The sequence below is a fragment of the Tachysurus fulvidraco genome, chromosome 1, assembly GCF_022655615.1.
Source record: "Tachysurus fulvidraco isolate hzauxx_2018 chromosome 1, HZAU_PFXX_2.0, whole genome shotgun sequence".
NCBI classification, from domain to species: Eukaryota; Metazoa; Chordata; class Actinopteri; order Siluriformes; family Bagridae; genus Tachysurus; species Tachysurus fulvidraco.
The window spans coordinates 36,583,389-36,607,684 of record NC_062518.1 but is presented as its reverse complement, the minus strand read 5'-3'; the positions used below and the strand labels follow the sequence as shown (position 1 = coordinate 36,607,684).

The 24,296-nt window shown below is 38.6% G+C and overlaps 2 protein-coding genes across 3 annotated transcripts; both read right to left on the bottom strand.

The window, feature by feature from the left end:
- Nucleotides 1-395: 395 nt before the first annotated feature.
- On the bottom strand, nucleotides 396-23,851 carry LOC125138983 (ufm1-specific protease 1-like). 2 transcript variants are annotated; one of them, XM_047801514.1, is made up of 2 exons: nucleotides 23,462-23,851; nucleotides 396-999 (listed from the first exon to the last, which is right to left on the bottom strand). In XM_047801514.1, the coding sequence occupies exons 1-2, from the start codon at nucleotides 23,611-23,613 to the stop codon at nucleotides 411-413; spliced, it is 741 nt and encodes a 246-aa protein (XP_047657470.1). In that variant the 5' UTR covers nucleotides 23,614-23,851; the 3' UTR covers nucleotides 396-410. The 2 variants fall into 2 exon arrangements, with proteins under 2 accessions (XP_047657470.1, XP_047657479.1); XM_047801523.1 differs by lacking the exon at nucleotides 396-999 and having other exon boundaries at nucleotides 22,780-23,744.
- LOC125138951 (interferon-induced very large GTPase 1-like) lies at nucleotides 8,559-13,806 on the bottom strand. The gene has a single exon (XM_047801426.1). It carries the CDS (start codon nucleotides 13,666-13,668, stop codon nucleotides 9,136-9,138), a length of 4,533 nt encoding a protein of 1,510 aa, XP_047657382.1. The 5' UTR covers nucleotides 13,669-13,806; the 3' UTR covers nucleotides 8,559-9,135.
- Nucleotides 23,852-24,296: the final 445 nt, after the last annotated feature.

Here is a 24,296-nt window from a genome sequence, read left to right as displayed (position 1 = left end):
CACTCCCTGAATCTGTCTCGCGTGCATGAGGATACACTGAGTGTCATGACTACAATATCGTTTGCATATTTATTTTTACCCGATTTCAAATAGATTCATTCATTTATTTTATACCGCTTATCCGAACTATTCTCGGGTCACGGGGAGCCTGTGCCTATCTCAGGCATCATCGGGCAGGATACACCCTGGACGGAGTGCCAACCATCACAGGGCACACACACACTCTCTCATTCACTCACACACTCAAACACTACGGACAATTTTCCAGAGATGCCAATCAACCAACCATGCATGTCTTTGGACCGGGGAAGGAAACCGATTTCAAATAGATAATAAAATAAAATACCACATCAATTTACACTCGGGGACGTGACATGTCTTTATTATTCCTTCCTTTATTTTTTTCATTATTAAGCTTTCAATACAGAGTTCTGAGATTTTTCTGAGATTATACAGTAGAAGGAGCTCAGATCGAGAGATTGAACTCTCCTCCACGCCACCCAGCCATTCTTTTGCAGAAACTCCTTGTCCACGACAGAGCCGTAATAGTGCGTATCCATTATAAGCAGGTAGCTGCCTTCTTTTCCGGTACGTGCCTCCAGAATGCATTTGGATGAGTTGTCCCTGTCTCCACCCATCAAGACTGGTGATCTATGGGTGAGGAAATAAAGGTGCAGGTCCTGAGCCGCTTGCTCGTGCTCTGTTGCCCCACTGCGCACGTGCACTAGTTTGCAGGGGACATCATTTATCTGGTCCAGAACAAGAGCAGCCTCACAAGTCCCTATCCACTCTTTAGAGCCCAGAAACAAGGCTGGTTTGTCTCCTACTGTAATTAGTGCTTGCTGGATTCCATGGAGACTCTGTGGTGGTCTGGATTTCTCACAGTGAGATACATTATTGATCCAAGAGCACATGGTCTGAACAGTCCTGTATCCACAACCCCAGCCTCTGTCGTCCTGTCCATCACAGCAGTAATGATAATACACACACTGTCCTGATGTATATATATATATATCAAGAGTCTTGACATATATTCTCAGGACGATTGTTTTCAAAAGCTGAAATTCTCCCCTAAGCTGACGGTAAGAGTCTGGATTTAAAGTGTGAGGAGAAGAACTGGACAATTGTAATGAAAAGGCAGTCATTTAGATTCAGTGCTTCATTAGCTGCCAGATTTACATTTCTGGTATTTAGCAGACGCCGTTAACAAGTGTGACTTACATTTTTATGTCAATATATATGTAACCCTCTCTCTCTCTCCATGACCCGCACTGGTCTCTAGCACTACCGCTGATACTCTGCGTTGTGTTGTATGCTTGTGGGTGGTGGTAGAGGAAAGGGGACGCAGACACTGAGGGTTTCGGGATTGTGGCTTGAACGTTTATTCCACAGCACGGCATCTATATCGTTGATAACATGAACTGAAGAAAAGTCTCAACGCTACGGAACATTACGAGACTCAAAGCGTGCTAAAAGTACCTGAGATCGTCATAACACAACAATGATATAGCGACATATTGTGGACAACTTAACACTCTGCCTTATGTAATGTTCTGAGTTTTGTGTTCCAGCAAACTTTAGTGTCTTTTATTTTGAAAGAGATTTCATTTGAATGTATTTAATTATTTTTGTAATTTTATGTTTTTCTTATCAATCCATATAATTTTCATTTTTTTATATAGCACAAGGAAAGAAAACAATGTACTTTGTAAAAAGTTAGTTTACATTGGTGTGACGTCACTTAGAGGCGCTGTTACGTCTGACTCTCAGTTCTACATGTGACTGAAGAGAGTCAGACAGACTGTTGGTGAGAGGATGTGTGTGTGATCCCGTGTCTTTTGTTTAATAAACTGCAGACGTGGTTCACCAAAGAGCCTGGAGTCGGTGTGTCATTTGTGGTGCTGGGTGAAATCCGCTACACTTACATATACAACTGAGAAATTGAGGGTTTATGGGACTTGCTCATGGAGCCAAGAGTGGACCTGGGATTCAAACATGACCTAAATTAGGTAATGTTTATAATAATAAATAATTTTTGTCCTATTCTGAGTTCTGGGAGTGAAAGGGTGGAGATATACACTTTTGTCTACAAGCTTATATGTGGAAGAACTTATTGAATGTGGCTGTAGCTAAATGAGATTAAAGTGTGAAACAGCACAGTGCATTATAACATATTGAAATGTCCTATATGTCCAATAGGATAGCCTGAATAGCAATCTAGTGATCCCGTATGCTGTACAACATATTGGATTCAGTTCATATTGGATTCGAACTTAGAGGCACACAAAACCATCAATACATATAAGACAGTTTCATGGGAAAATCAACTGTGAATAATGATTCAGAGTTTTACTTGTTGGACCGCTCTGGCCACGTGATCACTATTTGTGGTAGGAAACATGGCCAACCTTAGCAAATCATACCAGAGTGGAAATGAACATGAAGTTTACAAAAAAAAACACTTTATTTCTGAGTTTTTTGTATGCTGAACCACTAGAGGGCGACATTGTGAACAATGGAGACTTTCTTCTCCTAGTGAAGCTCCGGGTTCTCAGAAAGCATATACTAAGCAAAGATCATATACAGAGAAGAAGACTTAACTGTACATTTTTCAGTGTAAGAAAAAAAAAACAAAAATATTTGTAAATATTCTGTTTATTGTTTCTTTGTTTTATGAGTGAATGAAATGCTTTATTTTTTGAACATTACAACAGGTTCAAGTTTAATTCAGCTACCACAGAGAAAGGGAATATGAATCTTTCTTTCTGATCTTTATTCAGTTTAAAGATTTAAAGAATTTACAAGCAAGGTTGTCTGCTCTTCAGAAAGGAGCAACCTGTCAAACCAATAACAATCATATTTTGGCTGTTCATTCAGTAAGTTATAGTCACTGGTTTCAATCACTGTGTGTAATGGAGGCTAGTTTGAAGTCCTCTTGTCCTTGGGCCTCTTACAGTAGCATTTAAACTAAAAAGCAGCAAGAAGAATGAATACAGCCTTATGGTTTAAAAAATGGGGAGACAAAAGAAGCACATAAATTCCCGTTAGGGAAAACTCTTTCTGATGATTAAATCTGCTGTGTACCAGACCTGTACCTGTCTTCTTCTTACTTTCTTTTTTGAAAATCAGAAACCTGATAAGATGAAAAAGTGCGATAATAATGGACTTGAAATAATTATTATATATATATATATATATATATATATATATATATATATATATATATATATATATATATATATATGAGTGTATTATGTATATATACAGAGAGAGAGAGTGTCAAAGAGAGCTCACAGTGTCAAAGTGCAGATTTATTTACACTACACTGGAAAAATATATTGGTTTTAATGTCTAAAAACATTTATAATAAGGTTTTCTCAGGACATCATTTCAGTCTTTAAAAGTCACCAGTTTCATCTAGATCACAAATGGCACTTACACTGATTTTGATAGCTGTATATTTTTATTGCCCTTAAAGTAAATTTTAGTCAGAATGAAGAATGAAAAAAGTCAGAATGATTATTTCTCAGCAGATTTGTTTTTAAATCAAATGAATTCTGCCTGCATACATATCCTAACCCTTCAGACTACTTGGTAAAACAAATTTTTGCTGCAATGGCAGTTGTAAGTGTTTTGAGGTAAGCTTACCCATTTTTTCTTGCAGACTTGATGCAAATTCTTGATTCAAATTCAAGCATTCAATTTGAGTTAATTTTGCAACACACACAGCAATTTGAAATGCGCCCAAATAAAATCATTATTGGGTCACACTCAAGCTTTGTATGGCTTTTGTTTTTTTTTGTGTTGATTTTTTAAGGATGGCCTTGTCTAGCTAGTATTATTGATCAACTGCCCTAATAATGTAATTTTCTTAATTTAACCCTAAATTTAATTTTAAAACTAAAAAATTACACTGAGGAAAGAGACACTGGGTCATGGATGATGCTATGGAAATTCTCCTCTCAGAAGAGGTGTATGAAGCTCTGTGTGAAATCATGCCAATCTATTGGCTAAGGAGTTCAGGCGACAAAGCGGAGTGCACAATATATAATACATAAAAGGTCATCAATGTTACATTACTCCATAGCTTCTACTTGTCCGAAGGAAGTGTGACATTTTTGGAGTGTGTCTAAAGCCTCAGTTGCCGTTCATCTCACAGAAAGCGAGAGACCAGAGAACAGGCACATGCCTCCCAGCAATGGTTGCCACATATACTGTATATACTTCAATGTAGAGGGAGATAGTCTCTCAAGTAGACATGTCTACAGGAACCCTAGTCCTGTACTAACAGGGCAGCGAAGAACCTGGTGATGCCGATTACAGAGATTACAAGATCTGGTGAGAATACCTTTCAGGAGGAAGTGTTTCAGCAGTAGAAGCACAGCCCTTGTCTTCAGGTCTGTATGTCATGAAGACAGAAGCCAATTTGCTTCCGAAACCTGGTGAGTCTGTGCTCTAGCAAGAAGCCTATGTGAAGATATGCATCCTTCCATAATGCCAGGTAGTCTAAGAGAAGTGTTAACCTTTCGCTGTGCTCACCTCACTTGGTACCCTGAAACAGCAAGCTGGCAGAGGCTAACCCAGGAGGTGGTGAATCACAAGGAGCAGTAGCATGGGTGGTCATGGCTGAACCCCGATGCACGTGAAGTGGCAGTGTAGGCAGCAGTGGAGAGGTCCTCAAGGGGCATTCATGGAAACCCTAGGCCTCGGGTGTAAGGATTACTTTCGTACAACAGACGAGCTTCTTTAGCAGGTCAAAATTGCCATTGTTTGGAGTACCACACTAGCTTAACCTGCAGGATTGAAGGCCTTCGATATAAGGCCAGCATAGTCAAACAGGGCCTTAATGGGAGCGCAAACTTTCTTTATGCAGCTGATGAAGCATAGAGATAGCTTGTAAACATCTCTTCAACCCTAGGCATACCCATGTTCATCTTGGCCCACAATGACTGAATAGTCAGAAGTGGCTGAGGAAATACAGGCAGAGTAAGGAGTATTCCACAATCTCGACACCTCAGTGTGGAGGTTTGCAAAAAATGGGAGAAAACTGCATGGAGATGAAAGGCGGTGTAAAGTTATCTAGCGATTGTCAAGCTCAGAGTGGACAGCACTATCATTTCATCAGACCAATCTAAGCTAAGCTTAGTAAAAGCATGTGTGATCCACTCCAGGGGCTTTTCAAACACCACAATGTGGTGGCAATTTGACTGGTGCTTGATCCTCATTGCCCACATCAAGATCCTCATAATAATAATAATAATAATAATAATAATAATAATAATAATAATAATAATAATAATAATATAACTCCACATTTGGTTCAGGAGAAATCGCAAAGCGAGCTCCTGGAGTCGAAGCAGAGGCATTAGAATCAGCGAAGAAGATTAGAGAAATAATTCACACGTCTCCCGTTTCATTTCCGCCAACTCATTTCCTTACGTTGCTCTTTAGTCTTCGTTTTCTTTCCTTTTCTTCTGACAGATTGTGAAAGTCTTTATTAAACAAACTAATTTAACAAATAAAGGCAAAAGAACCAGAAATTAGAAAAAAGAAAAATAAACAATTCAACACCATAGCAGTAATTATAAGTAATACACGAAATACTCACCAACAAAGAAGATAAATGGCAGAACATGTATAGATGAACTGAACTTGAAATACAAAAGAAGTGTGCACAAAAAAAATACAGACAACATAAGACATTTAAACTGTGAGTGAGGATGCCTTCTGGTCTGGGGAAATTTTCCATAATGAATGTGACACTGAGGTGTTTTTGGTTTTTACAATGAGAGCTATTTTATTATTTCACAGGTGAAGGTCAATTCTAAATCTACTGTGAGTCTTGAAAAGACAATATCTTTAATCTAGAGCTACTAGAAGCTTGGAGGTTGAATCACTTTAAACGTTATAATTTCCTATGAAATACTTACTGATCAATAATTAATTTTGACTTCCTCTGTACAAGAACATAAGTGTGCAGTAACAATCCTGACAGGAAGAATATGTTTATATATTTGATTCATTATGTCAACACATCTCATCAGTTCCAGGGAGTTCAATACTTTTGCAAACCACTATATATGATCTTTCATTGTATAAAGTTGTATAAACACTTCAATCATTTTAGGTTAAAATGACATGCTTGTATGTTAGTTATTCTATTTAATAGGTCACATAAGGACTAGTAACATGAGCACATTTGTGCTAGATCAGGGAACACACCAGTCCATACCATACAAAAACTAAATGTACATTTAAAATTCAAATTTAATATATAGCCGCTGAATAGGGAACATATCAAATATTATACTGATAAGAACAGATACTACACTACAGCAAAAAAGTTACTTAACTTACAACACATTATTTGCCACTCATGATGAAATCCCAGTGTTTTGTTTTGTACATTCTTTAAAAGTATCAGAATAATGTATGTGTTAATGTATGATGACTTTTGGAACTCCCTGCATTTTTTTTCCTATATATTAGCTTACTAAATATATTTTTCAATAAATTAGTCTACTTCAGTGTTTTTAAAGTACAAATATGTAGATATAAATATCAGAAAATGAAACCTGAATTTTTTATCATATTCGTCTGTTAATCTCAAATTTAATAATAGAATAATTGGCTTTGATGCAGCTTTTCTGTCAGTTCAAACCAGTCTGGCATTGACCTCTCTCTTCAACAAGGTGTTTCTTTCTGCAGAACTCCCGCTCTCTGGATGTTTTTTCTTTACTGCTCTTTACTTTTTCAACTCTTTGAACTAAGAATCTTTATGATTACGAGCCCTGGACTGTCTGTGCCGACTGCCGTATACATTGTATGTAGTCTTAATGTAGAGACAAAGTGAAGGCTTATAGACCATATTTTAAAAGTGCTTGTTTTTGGGGTTTTTTTTACTGAAAAACAATCACAGTCTTCAAAAGAATTGCGTCCTCTCTAAAATAAGGGTTTGTATTTTCCTGGCTCTGAGTTGCTGAGATTGGTCCTGAATCATAGTCTTAAGATTTGATTTTTACACACAGTTACTAGAGAGAAAAAACATCCAGAGAGCTCTCTAACCCTCTCAGATGATTTTTAAAGTCTTTATGAATACAAGCAACATCCTTTCGGAGCAGCAATCATGCCACAGTCAAAATCACTGATAAAAAAAACACATTTTTCCTCATTCTGATGGTTCATGATTAACTGAAACTACCGAACCGGATCTGATTGAATTAATGCTTTGCACCACTGCCACATGATTGGCTGATTAGATAATTGCATGAACGAGTAGGTGTACAGCTGTTCCTGTTATCCAAGTGCTCCATGAGTTCATATTTATACACTCAATTCAATTCAATTCAATTCAATTCGTTTATTTGTATAGAACTTTTTACAATAGACATTGTCTCAAAGCAGCTTTACGGAACATAAACATAGAGCAGAGGGTAAACATAGGAATAATAAAAGAAATAACGAATAATAAAAGAAAAAGAATTACAGAATAAAAAATTCAAGATTATTATTAGATATATATTGTTCACAATCTGTATGTATTTATCCCCTATGAGCAAGTCTGAGGTGACTCAGGCAGTAGTGGCAAGGAAAAACTCCATTAAATTGGTAAAGGAAGAAACCTTGAGAGGAACCGGACTCAAGGGGGACCCATCCTCATATGGGTGACACTGGGGGTATGATTGTAATATACAGTCAACAAATGTTGTATTGGTGTAAGGATCATGGACTTCAGATCTCCTTAGTATCACAGAGTCTAACTGGAGATGTCTCAGGATTCTTAGAGTCAGCCTCGGCTCAGTGGACGTCCAAAGGCTTCGTCCCACAGAGGACATTGGGAGCTGTTACAATGTCTGGATGCCTCGGGATGGGTACAAAGAGAGAAGCAGTGGAAAGGGATTAACATATCTGCAGTTCATAGAAATGTGCAGGTCTGATGTACTGGTGCATGATACTATAGGATGTATTATGTGTACGCCTGACTAAAGAGATGAGTTTTTAATCTACATTTAAACTGGGAAAGTGTGTCTGAGCCCCGAACACTATCAGGAAGACTATTCCAAAGTTTGGGAGCTAAATAAGAAAACGCTCTACCACCTTTAGTAGACTTAGGTATTCTGGGAACTACCAGAAGTCCTGAGTTTTGTGATCTCAGAGAGCATGAAGCATAACGTGTTAGAAGACTAGTACACATAAACGTTTGTTTTAGACACACTGGTGTCACAGGTTTATTGAAAGTTAAATTGGTTACATTGATTTTGATTACGAGGCAATAATGCTGTGATTACTTTAGTATTATACCTGCTATTAACTAAGATCTAAGTTTTGATTTAAATGTAAGATTCATCTAATAATAATATTTGCCAGAATTTTTTTTTTTAATTATTATTTTTTACTTTTTCTTTCAACACTCACAGAAAATATTTATTTATTTATTTTTTATTATAGATGTTGATATAGCACTCGAAGAAAGTCAGAACAAACAAAGAGAAAATAAATATATTCAATTAAAATAAAACAAAAATAAAAATAAAATAAATAAATAAATAAAAAGGGGAACAACAAATCTTAATCTAAATCTAATAACAAGTCTCAATCTAATAACATATACGAGTCTAAAGCCGCAAGAAGTTTCAGGGCATTTCTGTCCATCATCCATTGAAGGGATTTTGCAAACAAGTTCAAATCACCCTTCCATCCTGTTATATGCCAGAAAATGTTACATAGACATAACAGTGTTGCATGAATATACTGATTTATATTGATGATAAAAGAAACTGATTTAGATTTTAAAGATATATTTATAAGAAAACAACTTTTATATAAACATCCAGTAAGAAAACATGGGAGGAAATATGTGGAAAGAAGCAAATTAATGAAACAGAATCATTAATTTGTGAAGTTTCACATCCAAAGACATAATTCTAATTCTTGAGCTTTTCAGTATTATTAAAATGCCCAATATTCTCGTTACTAGTTGGAATTTTTAAAGAAAAAGCTAAAGGAACTAGAAAAGACAAGTTGACATGTGGTGCCATTGGAATGTACTAATTGGTTGAATGACTAATAGCATTTTGAAATCAAATTTTTGAATTTCTTTAATCTCCCTTATCCTGATGATTTTTTCACTAGTATTTATTTGATACTAAAACACTCCTTCAGACTATTTTCTGCTGCTTCCTTTGTGAGTTTTTTCCACACTGGGGGAATATCTGCAGGTTTTGCATTATACGCTTGTGCAAACTGATCATTAAATTTTGCCATAACAAATTTCCAGTAGTCTGAGGCCTCTATGCTGGGATCTGCAGGGATGTGCCAGTCTGGAAAGATCTCCCTGTATTTCTTGTAAGGATGGAACACATGGTTGGTCTCTAGGCATCTGAACTGGGCTTCAGTGTTCACATCAGTAGAGCAAATGTTGGTGATTAATTTCACCGAGTGCTCAAACCTGTATAACCCAAGTCCTTGAGGTCTGTGTACAGAAGCACAGTGTTGTGTATGAGCTTCTCCTCCTGCCTCACATGGTGCTTTGCAGAATGGACACTGTTTCCCGCAGCCAAATACACGCTTGAACAGCTCATCCTGTGGTTTGACTTTAAGAGTTTTCAGTTTTCTCAGAATGTCATCTTTCTTAAGTTTAGTCTTCAGCGATTCTTCCATTTCCTCCACAGACTGCATGAGCCAGTGGGAAAATTGTTCCTGTTTGGCATTGTTTAAAACCATGACTGCTTCCAAGACATCTTTTGGAATGACAAGTTGTGTTCCAAGCTCTCTGCAAATGTTCTGAATAAATCCCTTAATGTTTTCATCTTCATCTGTCTCTTCTTGTGCTTTTCTGATGGCATTTTTTATCTCCATAATAGCTCCTTTGAGAGGCTGCACTTCCAGCTCAAAAAGTTTGTTTCCTTTTGAAAATCTGTCTTCAATTTGTTTTAATATCCACTCTTTAACAAAGCGTTCATAAGATTGTATGTAGCTCACATAGTTGTCAAAATTACTGTCATCCAGAAGTTGTTTTAGAATAGAGAACTGGAAAAATGCACGTGTGCTGAATTGAAATGCATTTTCCCCTTGCAGCATTGTGTCAATAATGTCCAGTCCCAATGAGTTACATATGAATGTCTCAACTGCAGGACTGAGGCAGAGTTGTGCAAATTCTGCAGCCTTCTTCTGACACTGATCACGATTACTGAACAGATCTTTAAAATCAGCACGGTACATCTCTTTGGATTGCTCGAGACATCGGATTGGGTCGTTCTCTTCAATAAAACTGTCATGCATGGCCTGGAATTCTCTCGCAGAAATAGCACAAATGTGGAGCTTTAGGGACAGTTCAAATTCATCTGAAACTTTCCATTTCTTTAATGAAGTCAATTTTGTGTCAATTATATGTAGGATCTCCTGAATGTAGGTGTCATGATAATCTGAATTTCCTTCTTTCTTGTCATTAATTGACTGCATACATGTGTCAATGGCACAGTCTGCCAACTGCTGCAGTCTCAATTTTTGTTCAGATTTATCTAAAATAGATTTTATATCTTTTACAATAGACGATTCTTCTGTAACAACAAATTTCTCTTTGCCGTATTGATCCAGATTCCCTTTGTTTAACTTTTCAGAGATTGAACTTCCTTTTTGTTTCATGTTCAGTCGTAACTGGTTAAAAACACTGTCAGATATGGTTTGACTCTGCAAGCCAGTAAAGGACAGCTCTTTAACGGTTTCCTCCCATATTTTTTCAAAGATGTTGTTGAGCTCTTCTTCAGACATGCTTTTTGAATGTCTGTTTTTCTGATGATCCTCCAGAAGTTTGAGCACTTTATTCTCCATTTTGTCAGTGTGTGTTTTTTTTATGTTGTCCAAATTATTCTTTCCTTTCCTAATCTCAATAACTGCCACCAGTTTGTTCAGCACTGAGTTTTCGGTTTCCCTCCTGAGAGATTTTGCACTGTTTACAAAGTCTTCTTTGTACTTTTCCACAAGATAGACATGACCCTCTGTTTGCTCATAGTATTCGTTGAGGTTTTCCAAAATGGCCGTTTCCAATTTATCAAGTTCTGAAGAGGCCTCATCTTTCAGGATCCTCAGTAAATCTTGCAGGTTTGTCTTGTCAGATTTGGATTTCATTATCTCAAAATTGGACACTCTGGTTTCAGCAGATGTTAACCACTTATACATGTCCTTTTTTAAAGACCATTCCCATTTATGGAATTCAGTGCACAGCTTCATGTATGCATCAGCTACCAAGCTGTTCCTAAAGCTGAAAATGAAATTTTCATATTTTACTGCATTCCATAAACTTTTTGTCCACTCCAGAAATTCTTCAATGTTGTTGGTAGATATGTTTTTGTTAACAAGAACGTTGGTTATGTTCTTTTTGAAGTCATACACAGCCTCAGAGTAGCCTGCATTCACTGGTGCCATTGGTGGGTTTCCGTGCCAGAGCCCAGGTATATACCAGTTACCAGTCTCTGGATCATACGCCATTACATCAGTAAACTTCTTGTACATTTCTTTGTTTTCCATCTTGGCTGCTGCCTCGGTCATCTCATTCAGCTGCTCTAAAAGAAGCTTCCGGTCTCTCATGTTTTTGTCATGTGCTGATACATCAGCTACATTCTGGTGCACGAATGCACACATGGGTTTTTTGCCCACTTCCTTCATCCTGAGGAATGCATGCACCACAATCTGCAGAATGTCCTTCATTTCTGTGGAGTTCTCCATGGCAATATTGATGATGGTAATATCACTCAGTCCAACAACAAGTGTAGCCAATTCATTGTCATGTTCATAGCTGTCATCGAGCTGTGCCAGCTCAGGCGATTTCAGTCCCTCAGTGTCAATGATCACTAAATGATCACAGTTAAGTATTTCTCTGAAGCTGTCAGTGACTTTGATCATCAACATGAACGCTCCTCGTGTGCATCTTCCACTGCTGACTGCAAACTGAACCCCAAACATGGTGTTTAATAGGGTAGACTTTCCTGTGCTCTGCACTCCTAATACTGTGACTACCATGATCTTATTCTTGGGTTGCACTAAAGTATTCAGCTCTTTCAGTACATCACTAATCCACCTTAGGGGTATATTTGAAGCATCTCCATCAACTAGTTCAAGAGGGAATCCATCTAAAAGGAGCTCAGCACACAGTTTAGGTAAGTGTAGCATTTGTTCTCGTGATTGTATATTTTCTGGAAGGGAGACAGCAGCTTCATACAGCTGCCCCATTTCCCTCAAAAAGTGTTCAGTTCCTAAAGCACTGTTTGAGATCTGCTTGTCCAATATTGCAATCTCCTCCTTCTTTGCTGATGATTGTTGACATTTCTCCTTGTACTTTTCTCTAAGTTTGGACAAATTTTCACAGGATAAATTGTCCAAATTCATTCGCATCCATTTCAGGAAGAAGGATCTCTCAAGAGTTGAACTTGACAGTGCACGTATGAAGCAGGACATGGCTTCTGACATTTCAAAGCTGCTTTGCTGCTTTCTGAGTTTTATCTTCTGTTCAGTAAGTTCTCCTTTATATTCCTCAATGTTTTTATCCCCAGCTTTACGAAGCCTACACTCCTCTTTCTCTATTTTTCCCCGTTTCTTCCAGATCTCACCCTGCAAAGGGAGCTGTTCTTCCTTAAACTTTATCGTGTCCTCTATCTTGCTAGTGACTGCCATTGCATTTTCTTTTGCATGTTGGCACTCCTTGTTGTCTTCATCAATCAAAATTCCAAATTCATGTGCAACTGTGGTCATCTTCTCAAGTTGTACTTTCATAGAACTGTTTTTAACAACATCGCTCACAGCAGAACACAAATTTGTGACAAAATCTGCATCATTTTGTTTTGTCTTTAGAATGATGTTGTTTCTTTTCAACTTCAATGCAGCAGCTGTTCTTTTCAGCAAATCCAGATTGAAGGCTTTGGTGTTTGCATTTCCCACCAAAAACAACTGTGCTTTTACATTTGTATTGGTGAGTAGCTGATAGTTGGTTTCAAAATTGTCAAAGAAAACAAAAACTGCTGTAGAAATTTGACACAGGAATGAGTACTGAGTCTCAAATGTACTTATGTCCCCTCTCAGGTTTGCAATAGCCAAAGGTTCTGGGAAGATGTCTAAGTTTTTACTTCCACAAGGTAAGTACCAGCTGATCTCCACCATACCATTTGATATTTTTCTTGGGATGTCTCCACAGTCCATGTCACGGTGCACAAATGTGTCATGATATTGCTGTGGATTACTGAGCAGTTTGTTCAAGATTTGAGATTTGGAAATGCTACAGTCTCCAAGTCTTACAAAGGACACCAAAGGTAATTCAGCAAGAACAATCCTGTCTTCCACAAACCCTCTTGGATCAGACAAGGAGTGTGGTCTGTATTTCTTCACAATATCTCTTAAGGCCCAAAGCATGAACATGCTCTGCTGTGTGTCACAATTAGGAAGCAGTAAAGGCACAGAGAACTGGCACATAGACATTTTGAAGGCAATCTCTTGTTGAAGAAAATTGTCTGAGCAATGGAAGAGTGCAGTTATGATGTCTAAAGGATTTATTTTATGACTAAGGTCCTGGTTGAGGTCAAGGCTCTCCAGATCTCTATAAAATTCCAAACTCAAATCTTCATCTTCAGTATTTGATGGAGCACATTTGACACTTCTTGCAGTCACATTGACCATCATAATTTTCTTGAGGAAAAGCCTTGGTAAATCTGATCGAGTCTGTGCTGGATCATCTGTCACTGTGCTCTTGTCTATCTGTAGTACAGAACTCAGTGAGAGTTTATCAGTGAGGTGTTGTTTCAGACCCAAGTCATGAAGAAATCACTCAAGATTGCTTGCTATTAAGAACAAAAATATAAGGAAACATTTCAACCACCCCAATCAAAGGTTTAGGTAAAAACTAGTTGCCATTAAATGTAATGATTTGCAAAGTGTATAAATACTTACAAGTACGAGTATGAAACACAGCTGTCTCACTTGTGCTCCCATTTTTGAGCACTGTTGCAATGTGGAAGGAATATGTTTTTCCTGGAGACAGGTTATCGATAACTAGTGTGTTAGTTTCTGTTTCCTCTTCATGAACAGTTGTTCCATTGTGGGAACACAGCACATGGTACCTCTTCTCTAAGGAAGCAGCTGGATGCCAGGATAGTGTAACTGATGTACTACCGATATTCTTAACCGTGATGTTTTCAGGTGGGTTTGGAACTGTAATGAAAACAGAGTTGTGGTTGAAATGGCATGGTGAATTTAATGGAGATGTTATTAGACATATGTCAGTATAAAACATTAGACTGGTTATTACTTGTATATGCAGACACTTTGGCTGCAGAACTCTTGTTTCCATTTTCTGAGACGGCAACCACAATAAAAGTGTACTCGGTGCCTGGGCACAGTCCTGACACTTCAGCATAATGCTGTGCAAGGGTCTGGATGCTTGAGGATGTGCTGCTGGAGCACCTCAACTCAAAGGCTGATATGCTGTTTTCACATTTCCACTGAAGTCTAGCAAAATCAGTCCCAATGGACTGCACTAAAATGTGTTTGTGTCAGAAAGTGATCTAAAGATTTTATAAAAATACCTTCTGGAGTGACTGTATCCTCTTTTAGCTGTGGCTCCGCAGACTGATTTTCAGAAAGATTTATTTGTAGATCTTTGTCCAAAAAGTCTTTGGTGTCTTCAAACTGCTTGATTTGAGAATATTTAAACAACATTTGGAATGATGAGTTCAAACAAATATCTATCAAACAGACTGGCATGCCAAACAGGAAATCAAATAAATAAAACGCTGAACTCAGTGCATACTGTACCTTTTCATCAGAACTCTCCATTATGCATAGAATGATAATCAGTCTTCAGGGGCAAACTGTACAAACCAAACAAAAGGTATATTTGACGTATTTAGACACAGAGATGTCATGTTATAGATGGCAACATGTATAGAAAACATACCAAAGACTGAAAATGTTTCTTATTACATATTATATGGCAGAAAGTTCACAATACATATCATTTTATTCATTTTAAGCAGGTCATAACAGTTAGCCATGGAGGCTGCACAACTGCCAGTAGCACACACTGTGTTCTAACCTTTCTGATTTACTTTTGTAAGTAAATTTATGCCTGAAATCTTGAAATTTACTTTGGATTACTCTGTGGATGAGTTTTATATTATATATATTATTTTTACTACTTTTTAATAGATAATGCTTCTTTACATGGATTGTTCAGATTAGACAGTCTGCCCAGTTACATAAAGCATGATCTGTTAATTCATAAACTAAAGTCAGCAATCTATTTAGTGGCACACATCAAACTCTTATTATCTATTCATAAAATGTTCTATATGCTTCTTTAAGTCACAGATACTGTAACAGGTTCACAGATGCCACTACAGTACTGTTACAGTGAACCAAAAGAACACAACCTGATACAACACACCATTAACGCATCAATAGAACCTGTAAGCCACTGTTTGGCTCACCAAGGATGACTTCCTCTCATGGCACCACAAAAGGAAGAAACTTAAAATTATAAATGATACAATAAGATTTCAGATAAAAGAGGATATGAATCTCTCTTTATGGATCAATTCGATTTACTGCTTGGTACAGTGCTGATATTAACCTTGCATTTCTGCTCCTTCTACCATAAATTTAGTCAGGTGAGCAAGTGAATTCATGTTTTGGGAAATTCTCATCATTGATTCTCATAACTCAGTAAGGCAAGTTACTACAACCTCAACTTATACAGAAATTATCTAATTACAAAACATGCACTCTATTAACACTCCAAATTCATGAAAATGTATGAGGCAAGGTTAGGGGAAATTCTTAGCTTACATGGGTCTGGGCACTGTATATCTGTGAAATATGTAGTATAAATTTATGTATGTTTCCTTCTAAAGCAGGGGTGTCAAATCCAAACTCTGTAAGGGCCATGCTGAGGGTTGTGAAAAAAATCAGGGGCCGGTCATATATTTAGAGGATTTTTTATTTAATAAAGAAATACTGTATTAGTGCCTGTATTAAAAAAAACTCAACGTTCATCAAACCTTATTGATTAAAAAAGGTTTTAAATCTAATTTAGATTTGAAACACAGACAACATCTGTGTCACAGCACAGGCTACATCAAAACAAGAAATAAGGTCTCTTTTAAAATAGTAATTTAATACAGTATTTTGAAACAGTAGCCTACTTTAAAACAGTACTTTGAAACAGTAGCTTACTTAAAAACAGTAGCTTAAAACAGTCATTTAGAAACAATTTCAATTTGAGAAAACTGTTTGATCAACAAATGATATATATAACTACCACATGGCAACAAATGGTATTTTATGTGGGTTTACAGTAAATGCGAAAACATAAGAAATTAGGCATTTTTAACTCTTACCAGACACCCTGCATCTTTTCTTAGAAACAATCTCATCTATTTTAGGACTAATGTCCTTTGCCATAGCCACTTTCATTACAGAGACCAGATGCTGGTCTGTGAGGCGGGATCTGTGGGATGTTTTGGTCAACTACAATACAGAGAACATCTGCTCACACTTGTAGGTGCTCCCGAACATGATGCGTGCAGCGTTAAGGCGCAGATGTGGCATTGATTAAGGGAGTAGAGGTGCAAACTCAGCTGCCCCAATTGATTCGTACCGGGTCTTTAGATGAGTATCACATTGAAATTCGATGAGTTTCAACTGCAAGTGCACAGGCGCAGTGTCAGCATCAACTGCAAACAGATTCGAGAGCAAGTCAAAGTTTTTCAAAGATTTTCCATCCATCCATCCATTTTCTACCGCTTATCCGGGGCCGGGTCGCGGGGGCAGCAGTCTAAGCAGGGATGCCCAGACTTCCCTCTCCCCAGACACTTCCTCCAGCTCTTCCGGGGGAATACCGAGGCGTTCCCAGGCCAGCCGAGAGACATAGTCCCTCCAGCGTGTCCTAGGTCTTCCCCGGGGCCTCCTCCCGGTTGGACATGCCCGGAACACCTCCCCAGGGAGGCGTCCAGGAGGCATCCGAAACAGATGCCCGAGCCACCTCAGCTGACCCCTCTCAATGTGGAGGAGCAGCGGCTCTACTCTGAGCTCCTCCCGAGTGACTGAGCTCCTCACCCTATCTCTAAGGGTGCGCCCAGCCACTCTGCGGAGGAAACTCATTTCGGCCGCCTGTATCCGGGATCTTGTCCTTTCGGTCATGACCCAAAGCTCATGGCCATAGGTGAGGGTAGGAACGTAGATCGACTGGTAAATAGAGAGCTTCGCCTTGCAGCTCAGCTCTTTCTTCACCACAACAGATCGGTCAAAGATTTTCTGTCTTTCAAAATCAGCAAATCTCCTGCTGAATTCCACTTTCAGTGTATTCAGTTTTTCGGCATACACTTCAGTCGGGAACGGGATAGTGACTGCGTCGCTGACTGACTAGCAAACAGGAAAGTTAGACAGGTTGCTTTGGCGCATCTGGCCCTCCCACAGACGCAGTTTTTTTTTAAATGCCTTTAACGAGTCTCACATTTTAGTGACCAGCTGCTTTCGACCCTGGAGTTTTACATTAAGGCTATTTAGGTGATCCGTTATGTCACACAAAAATGACAAGTCACTCAGCCATTTTTCATCCTCAAGCTCGGGTATGGCCTTTTGTTTGCTATCCATGAAACGAGCAATCTCATTGCGGGTATCATAAAATCTTTGCCACATTTTACCCTGACTAAGACAGCGGACCTCTGTGTGGTATGGGAGATCCTCATGCACACAGTTTTCCTCCTCCAAAAGTGATCTGAATTGCCGGTGATTCAAACCCGGTGAACGAATAAAGTTTACCGTTTTGTTCACAACTGTAATTACATGCCCCATGCCTAGCACTTTTCCACAGAGGGCTTCCTGGTGAATGAGGCAGTGAGGTTTTCTCCTGTGTGCATTTCGCATACCAAACCAACCAAACCACAGACCCCACCGCACATCACAGGCACATCATCAATTGTCAGGGCAACAAGTTTATTCCAAAGCAGTTCCGCGTTGCTGACGCATTGCTCCACCTGTGAGAAAATGTCCTGTCCAGATGTTGTCCCGTGAATTGCTCTTAAATCCAAAAGTTCCTCTGTGACGGAAAACTTAGCATCTACCCCTCGAATGAATACAGAGAGCTGGGCAGTGTCCGTCCGGTCTGCACTCTCATCTATAGCCAATGAATAGGCAACAAAGTACTTAGACTTTTCCTTTAGCTGGATTTGTAAGTCGGATCCCAGCTCATCCACCCGACTGGCAATGGTATTTCGGGAAAGGCTGATGTTAGCAAAAGCTTGTTTTTTGTTGGGGCACACAATACCACATACCTTTTCAATACAGTTTTTAATAAATTCTCCCTCGGTGAACGGCCTGCATGCTCTTGCTATCTCCTCTGCAATTATGAAGCTTGCCTTCACAGCTCCCTCATTCTGACTGTGCATGCGTTGTTTTGCTGAAGCTGAAGTTTGTGTTCTAGTTCTTTGACTTTAAACAGCCGCTGATCCATATCCATGCTTCCGTACTGATCATGTTTTTTTCAAAATGCCTCCTAATATTATACTCTTTAAAAACCGTGAGTGCCTCTTGACATATGATACACATTGGCTTTCCTTTGTATTCACAGAAAAAAATACTCTGTTTCCCATCTTGGTTGGAATTGCCGATATTCACTGTCCACTTTTCTTTTTTTAGACATTGTGCTAGTCACCTGGCCCACCTCAGATAGCATTTACGTTGTTTACAGTTATTCACTTATTCTCTGAGTTGAGTGAAGCGCGGCAGCACAACCTGCATTTCAATGTTGTAATTGTCACAGATGTATATATTTAAACAGAGCATGGGCCACATTACAATGATGACCAGAATTTGTTGGCAGGCCTAATTAAAAGTCCTGGCGGGCCGTGTTTGGCCCACGGGCCTTGTAATTGACACATGTGTTCTAAAGCATCAGCACTTTGTTTTGATTATATTCTATGCAGCCTGGTGACTGAAGATGATGCGATCAAGTGTCTGGTAACTGGAATCCTATAAATAGTGGAAAATGTAAAGGAACCTCTCCCAGCATTAAACAAGGTTTCTGTGGTGATTGAGGAAGAACTGGTGATTCATCACCAAAGTTACATACCTAATACTTTTCTGAACCTTATGGGCATGGTGTATGCATTAAAGGTATGTTACACTATGTTTCAAAAATGCTTCTGAAAAGTGAGAAAACTGGCCGACTAACAAAACAAACGTGTAGCCAATTAGCAGAAAGGGGCGTGTCTTGTCAATATGCAGTGGAAAAAGTTTCAGTGCGCATGTCTGTCATTTGCCAAAAGCGATTGAAAGATTGACATGAAAACACATTTGTATTACCATAGTATTACTCATTGAGTTTATTTATTGATAAAAATATCCCTTCGGCCAGCTGCCCCTTCAGGTTCCGCCATAAGAGTTGCCTGTGTTGCATATGTATGTGTGGGGCGGAGCTATCAAAACAGGGGTGACACCCATTTGGGTTAGGGGCATGTTTGTTTTGGGAACTTCTCATGTCAACATCGGCTTTCAAACATCGTGCACCCCACCTTTAAAGCTTGAATAGAGTCCACTGTCTGAAGAAAAAGATGGTTTATTTGTTTTTTTTCCCTCATGGTGTTTTTTTCTTCATTATTAAAAAGCTAGGTTGCACCTTTTTGAGACATTTACTTGCACACAAAAGATAATGAAAATATGTGAAAATATGTTTCAAAGCTTGGATAATAAGACTGTGATGTTTCTTTCCCACCCTCAGATACCACAGCTTCTGATTGGATCTCAGCATGGCAGAAATATCATTATGGATGTCTGCTTAGCAGTTCAGCTCAATCCTAGCAAAACTGAACTGTTGATCATTCCAGGTGATTCATCCCCAGGTCATGGTCTTGCAATATCCCTGCATAACAATCTGCTCTCCCCTTCAGCCATAGCTCTCAACCTTCGGGTAACCATGGACAATCAACGGTCCTTTTCCTCTCATGTTTCTAATGTGCCTCGCTCATGTCGGTTCCTTCTGTACATCATTCAAAGGATTCGGCCATTTTTGTCCACACAGGATGCTCTCCCTCTGTCTGTCTGTGCTTCAGAAAATCCACCATTGTGCCCATACCAAAGAAAAACAAAATCACATGCCTAAATGACTGGAGGCCCGTGGCTCTCACACCCATCTTCAGCAAGTGTTTTGAGAGACTCATCAGAGATTACATCTGCTCTGTGTTGCCTGCCTCACTGGATCCGCTACACACTGCATTTTATATAATAATCTGTTATGTATAAATATTAAAATGTATACATACATACAAATAATATATATATATATACCAGTACATATTGTATATAATGTGTAGTGCTATTGTAAGTATCTCTAATAGTACACTGTGTGTACTGACTATGTATGAGCGTATTGCACATTTGCACATTTTCACCTGTATGCAAATTGTTTCTTAATTTCACTTGTATGTAAATTGTTTCCACAATTTCACGAGCTCGCTCCCAAGAATTTCACTCACCGAGGCACATGTGCTGTGACAATAAAAGTGACTTGACTTGACTTAACTTGCTCAGGTACTTGTTCAATCTCTTGTCATTTCAAGACTGAACTACTGCACCTCACTGCTGGCAGGTCTACCTATGAACGCAATTTGGCCTCTGCAAATGATCACAAAAAAGCCTGCCTAAGGTCTCGCATACCATCCTGCTGCTGCTCTCCCTCCACTGGCTTCTGGTAGCTGCAAGCATCAGATTCAAAACACTGATGCTGGCCTACAAAGCCAAAAATGGACCAGCTCCCTCTTACGTCCAGCCCTCAAAACTCCTCGCACTGCACCTCGTACCCTCAGAGCTACCGGCATTGCTGCACTGGTTTCCATCTCTCAGGGTAAGAGGTAAAAATATTACAAGACTCTTTTCTGTTCTGGCACTAAGGTGGTAGAATGAACTTCCCCTAAAGGGTCCAGACAGCTAAATCACTGGATGTTTTCAAACGATGGTTGAAGACCTACTTATTCATGAAACACTTCAACTAGCACTTCCTTCCTTGTTTGTTGCATATATGTATATCAAATAAGTAAATAAATGACTGAATGAATGAATGAATGAATGAATGAATAAATAAATAAATTAAATAAAATAAAATAATAATAAAAATTTCAACAGTGTTTTAGACTCATAGTATCTTAAGTCTGTAACCTAGTGAACCAGAGTTCATGTATTCAATGATAGAGACTTAAAAGCACTTCTGTATGTCGCTCTGGATAAGGGCGTCTTCCAAATGATGTAAATGTAAATGTAAATGTAAGAAAAAAATTTTTTTGTGCCAGCCAAGAACGTCTGCATTGAAATTAACACGAGCAACACAACCAAATTAGGCAAACACATTGAAGCATATTTACAGAAATGGATTTGTATCTTAAGAGAGCTTTAAATTTTGATCCACATGCACTTCTAATGTTTGTGAAGAGTTTGGAGATTTTGAAAATATTTTGTTTGTCTGTACTTATTTCCATGTATTGCTGAGGTTTTTAGAATGTTTTGACAAAGAAACCACTTGGTACTATGGAGTCTCTAGAGTGATTCATATCGGTATATTGTATAACAAAAAGAAAATAAAACATTGCAGCGTTTGCGTCCAAATGCCCAAAACGCATTCCGAGGTACGTTTTGCTTTTGTTTTGGAGTTTTATTAAAATAAAAAAACATAGGTTAAAGAGGCTGGACACATTGCAAGGAACAAGATCTTTTAACCGTTTGTAAACCACAAAGTTTACTATTTTACAAAACGTGGTTGTGAATCTCATTTAAATTATTCTTCTACCCTAATCACTGCTCATTGTACAGATATAATTCTATTTTTATATTTTGTTGTCTCACATTTTCATTGTATCTCTTCTTTGCACCGAATTTACTGCCTTTTTTCCTTTATAGTTATAGTACTTCATTAAGGAACATTTTTAATGCGCATTTCACTACATCATACTGTGTATGTTTATGTATGTGACATAAAATCTGTATATATATATATATTTATATATATATATATATATATATAAATTATTTTTTTAATTGATCGTTTATAACCTTATAAGATATAAAAGTGCAAGTGCAGGATGATAAACCAGATATTTAAAACAGATAATAAACCAGATATTTAAAAAAGATAATAAACCAGAAATTTAAAACAGATAATAAACCAGATATTTACCAGGTCTATACTCACGTGTTTGTCTAGAAAAAGTGACTGAAAACAGCATCATCAAAAGAATCATCCCCTTGCTAGAACCCTCCTTTATACAAGCGTATACGCTCCTCCTTAACACAGTTGCTATGGTTATGGTTTTGTCCATGTCGAAACTACATCCAAAGTTTTGTTTCCCTGAAAGTGAAAGAGTTGTGCGCGTGCACGCGACACACTCCCTGAATCTGTCTCGCGTGCATGAGGATACACTGAGTGTCATGACTACAATATCGTTTCTATATTTATTTTTACCCGATTTCAAATAGATTCATTCATTTATTTTATACCGCTTATCCGAACTATTCTCGGGTCACGGGGAGCCTGTGCCTATCTCAGGCATCATCGGGCAGGATACACCCTGGACGGAGTGCCAACCATCACAGGGCACACACACACTCTCTCATTCACTCACACACTCAAACACTACGGACAATTTTCCAGAGATGCCAATCAACCAACCATGCATGTCTTTGGACCGGGGAAGGAAACCGATTTCAAATAGATGATAAAATAAAATACCACATCAATTTCAAACACACTCGGGGACGTGACATGTCTTTATTATTCATTCCTTTATTTTTCTCATTATTGAGCTTTCAGTACAGATTTCTGAGATTTTGTCAATGTCATGATGGCAATAATGAGAATCATTGTTATGTTTGTGGCAAACAAAGATTATAGAAGGAGCTCAGATCGAGAGATTGAACTCTCCTCCACGCCACCCAGCCATTCTTTTGCAGAAACTCCTTGTCCACGACAGAGCCGTAATAGTGCGGGTCCATTATAAGCAGGTAGCTGCCTTCTTTTCCGGTGCACACACCCAGAATGCATTTGGATGAGTTGTCCCTGTCTCCACCCATCATGACTGGTGATCCGTGGGTGATGAAATGAAGGTGCAGGTCCTGAGCCGCCTGCTCGAGCTCTGTTGCCCCACTGCGCACGTGCACTAGTCTGCAGGGGACATCATACATCTGGTCCAGAACCAGAGCAGCCTCAAAAGTCCCTATCCACTCTTTAGAGCCCAGAAACGAGGCTGGTTTGTCTCCTACTGTAACTAGTGCTTGCTGGATTTCATGGAGACTCGGTGGTGGTCTGGATTTCTCACAGTGAGATACATTATTGATCCAAGAGCACATGGTCTGAACAGTCCTGTATCCACAACCCCAGCCTCTGTCGTCCTGTCCATCACAGCAGTAATGATAATACACGCACTGTCCTGATGTAACTGAACATCTCTCATACACTGCCAATGGTAAAGCCAGTCCTTCATGTGCATTCTTCACTAGAAAGTCTTTAACACATTTGTTTACATTAAGCGGATCCTGTCTGTATCGCTCTCCCCAGTCTATATCTTCTTCCTGATTCCTCTCCATGAAAACAACAAATTAAAAATATTCTGCAGTCTTTTTCGGGAGGTATAAAAGCATAACCGATTAATTAATAAATGTAAACAATAATGTCGGGTGGTTCGTCGACAAATTATGTCCCTACAGAGCAACGGGTTGTGTTTAACAGTTCCATGGTATATGTTAGTGCCATAGTGCCATACAGTACACTAGATGTCGCCTTCGGGTCCGAAAAAGACGTCAAAACCGCCGCCATCTTTGTACGGTGCTCCTTTACCTCAAATGCATGGACGATGCCGGACTTCTGTGCTGCATTTGGTTGTTCAAATGAAAGAAATGTAAAATCAGACAGCAAGGGATTACATTTCACAAGTGAGAATGTGTTTTATGTCCTCTATGGCCTTATTGAATGTTAGGAAATTATATTTCTGGTTACGTTGGTTTGTTTCAGTCCTTGGTTAACGACCGCAGCTGATCCATGCTGGTTACCCATTAGTTTTTAACAGTTAGGAAAACCGACAATGTTTGTAGATTCCGAAGCTCTTAATAAGGACATTAAAAATTGACCCATGCTTTTTTTTGCTTAAAGGTGAAGACCCAACTTTATGTATGTTTTGTAAGATTCCCTTATCTGTAAAACATATTTTATTAGATTGTCCTGGACATCAAGTATCAAGTTACTTCACTTAAAGACATATTTAACGACATTA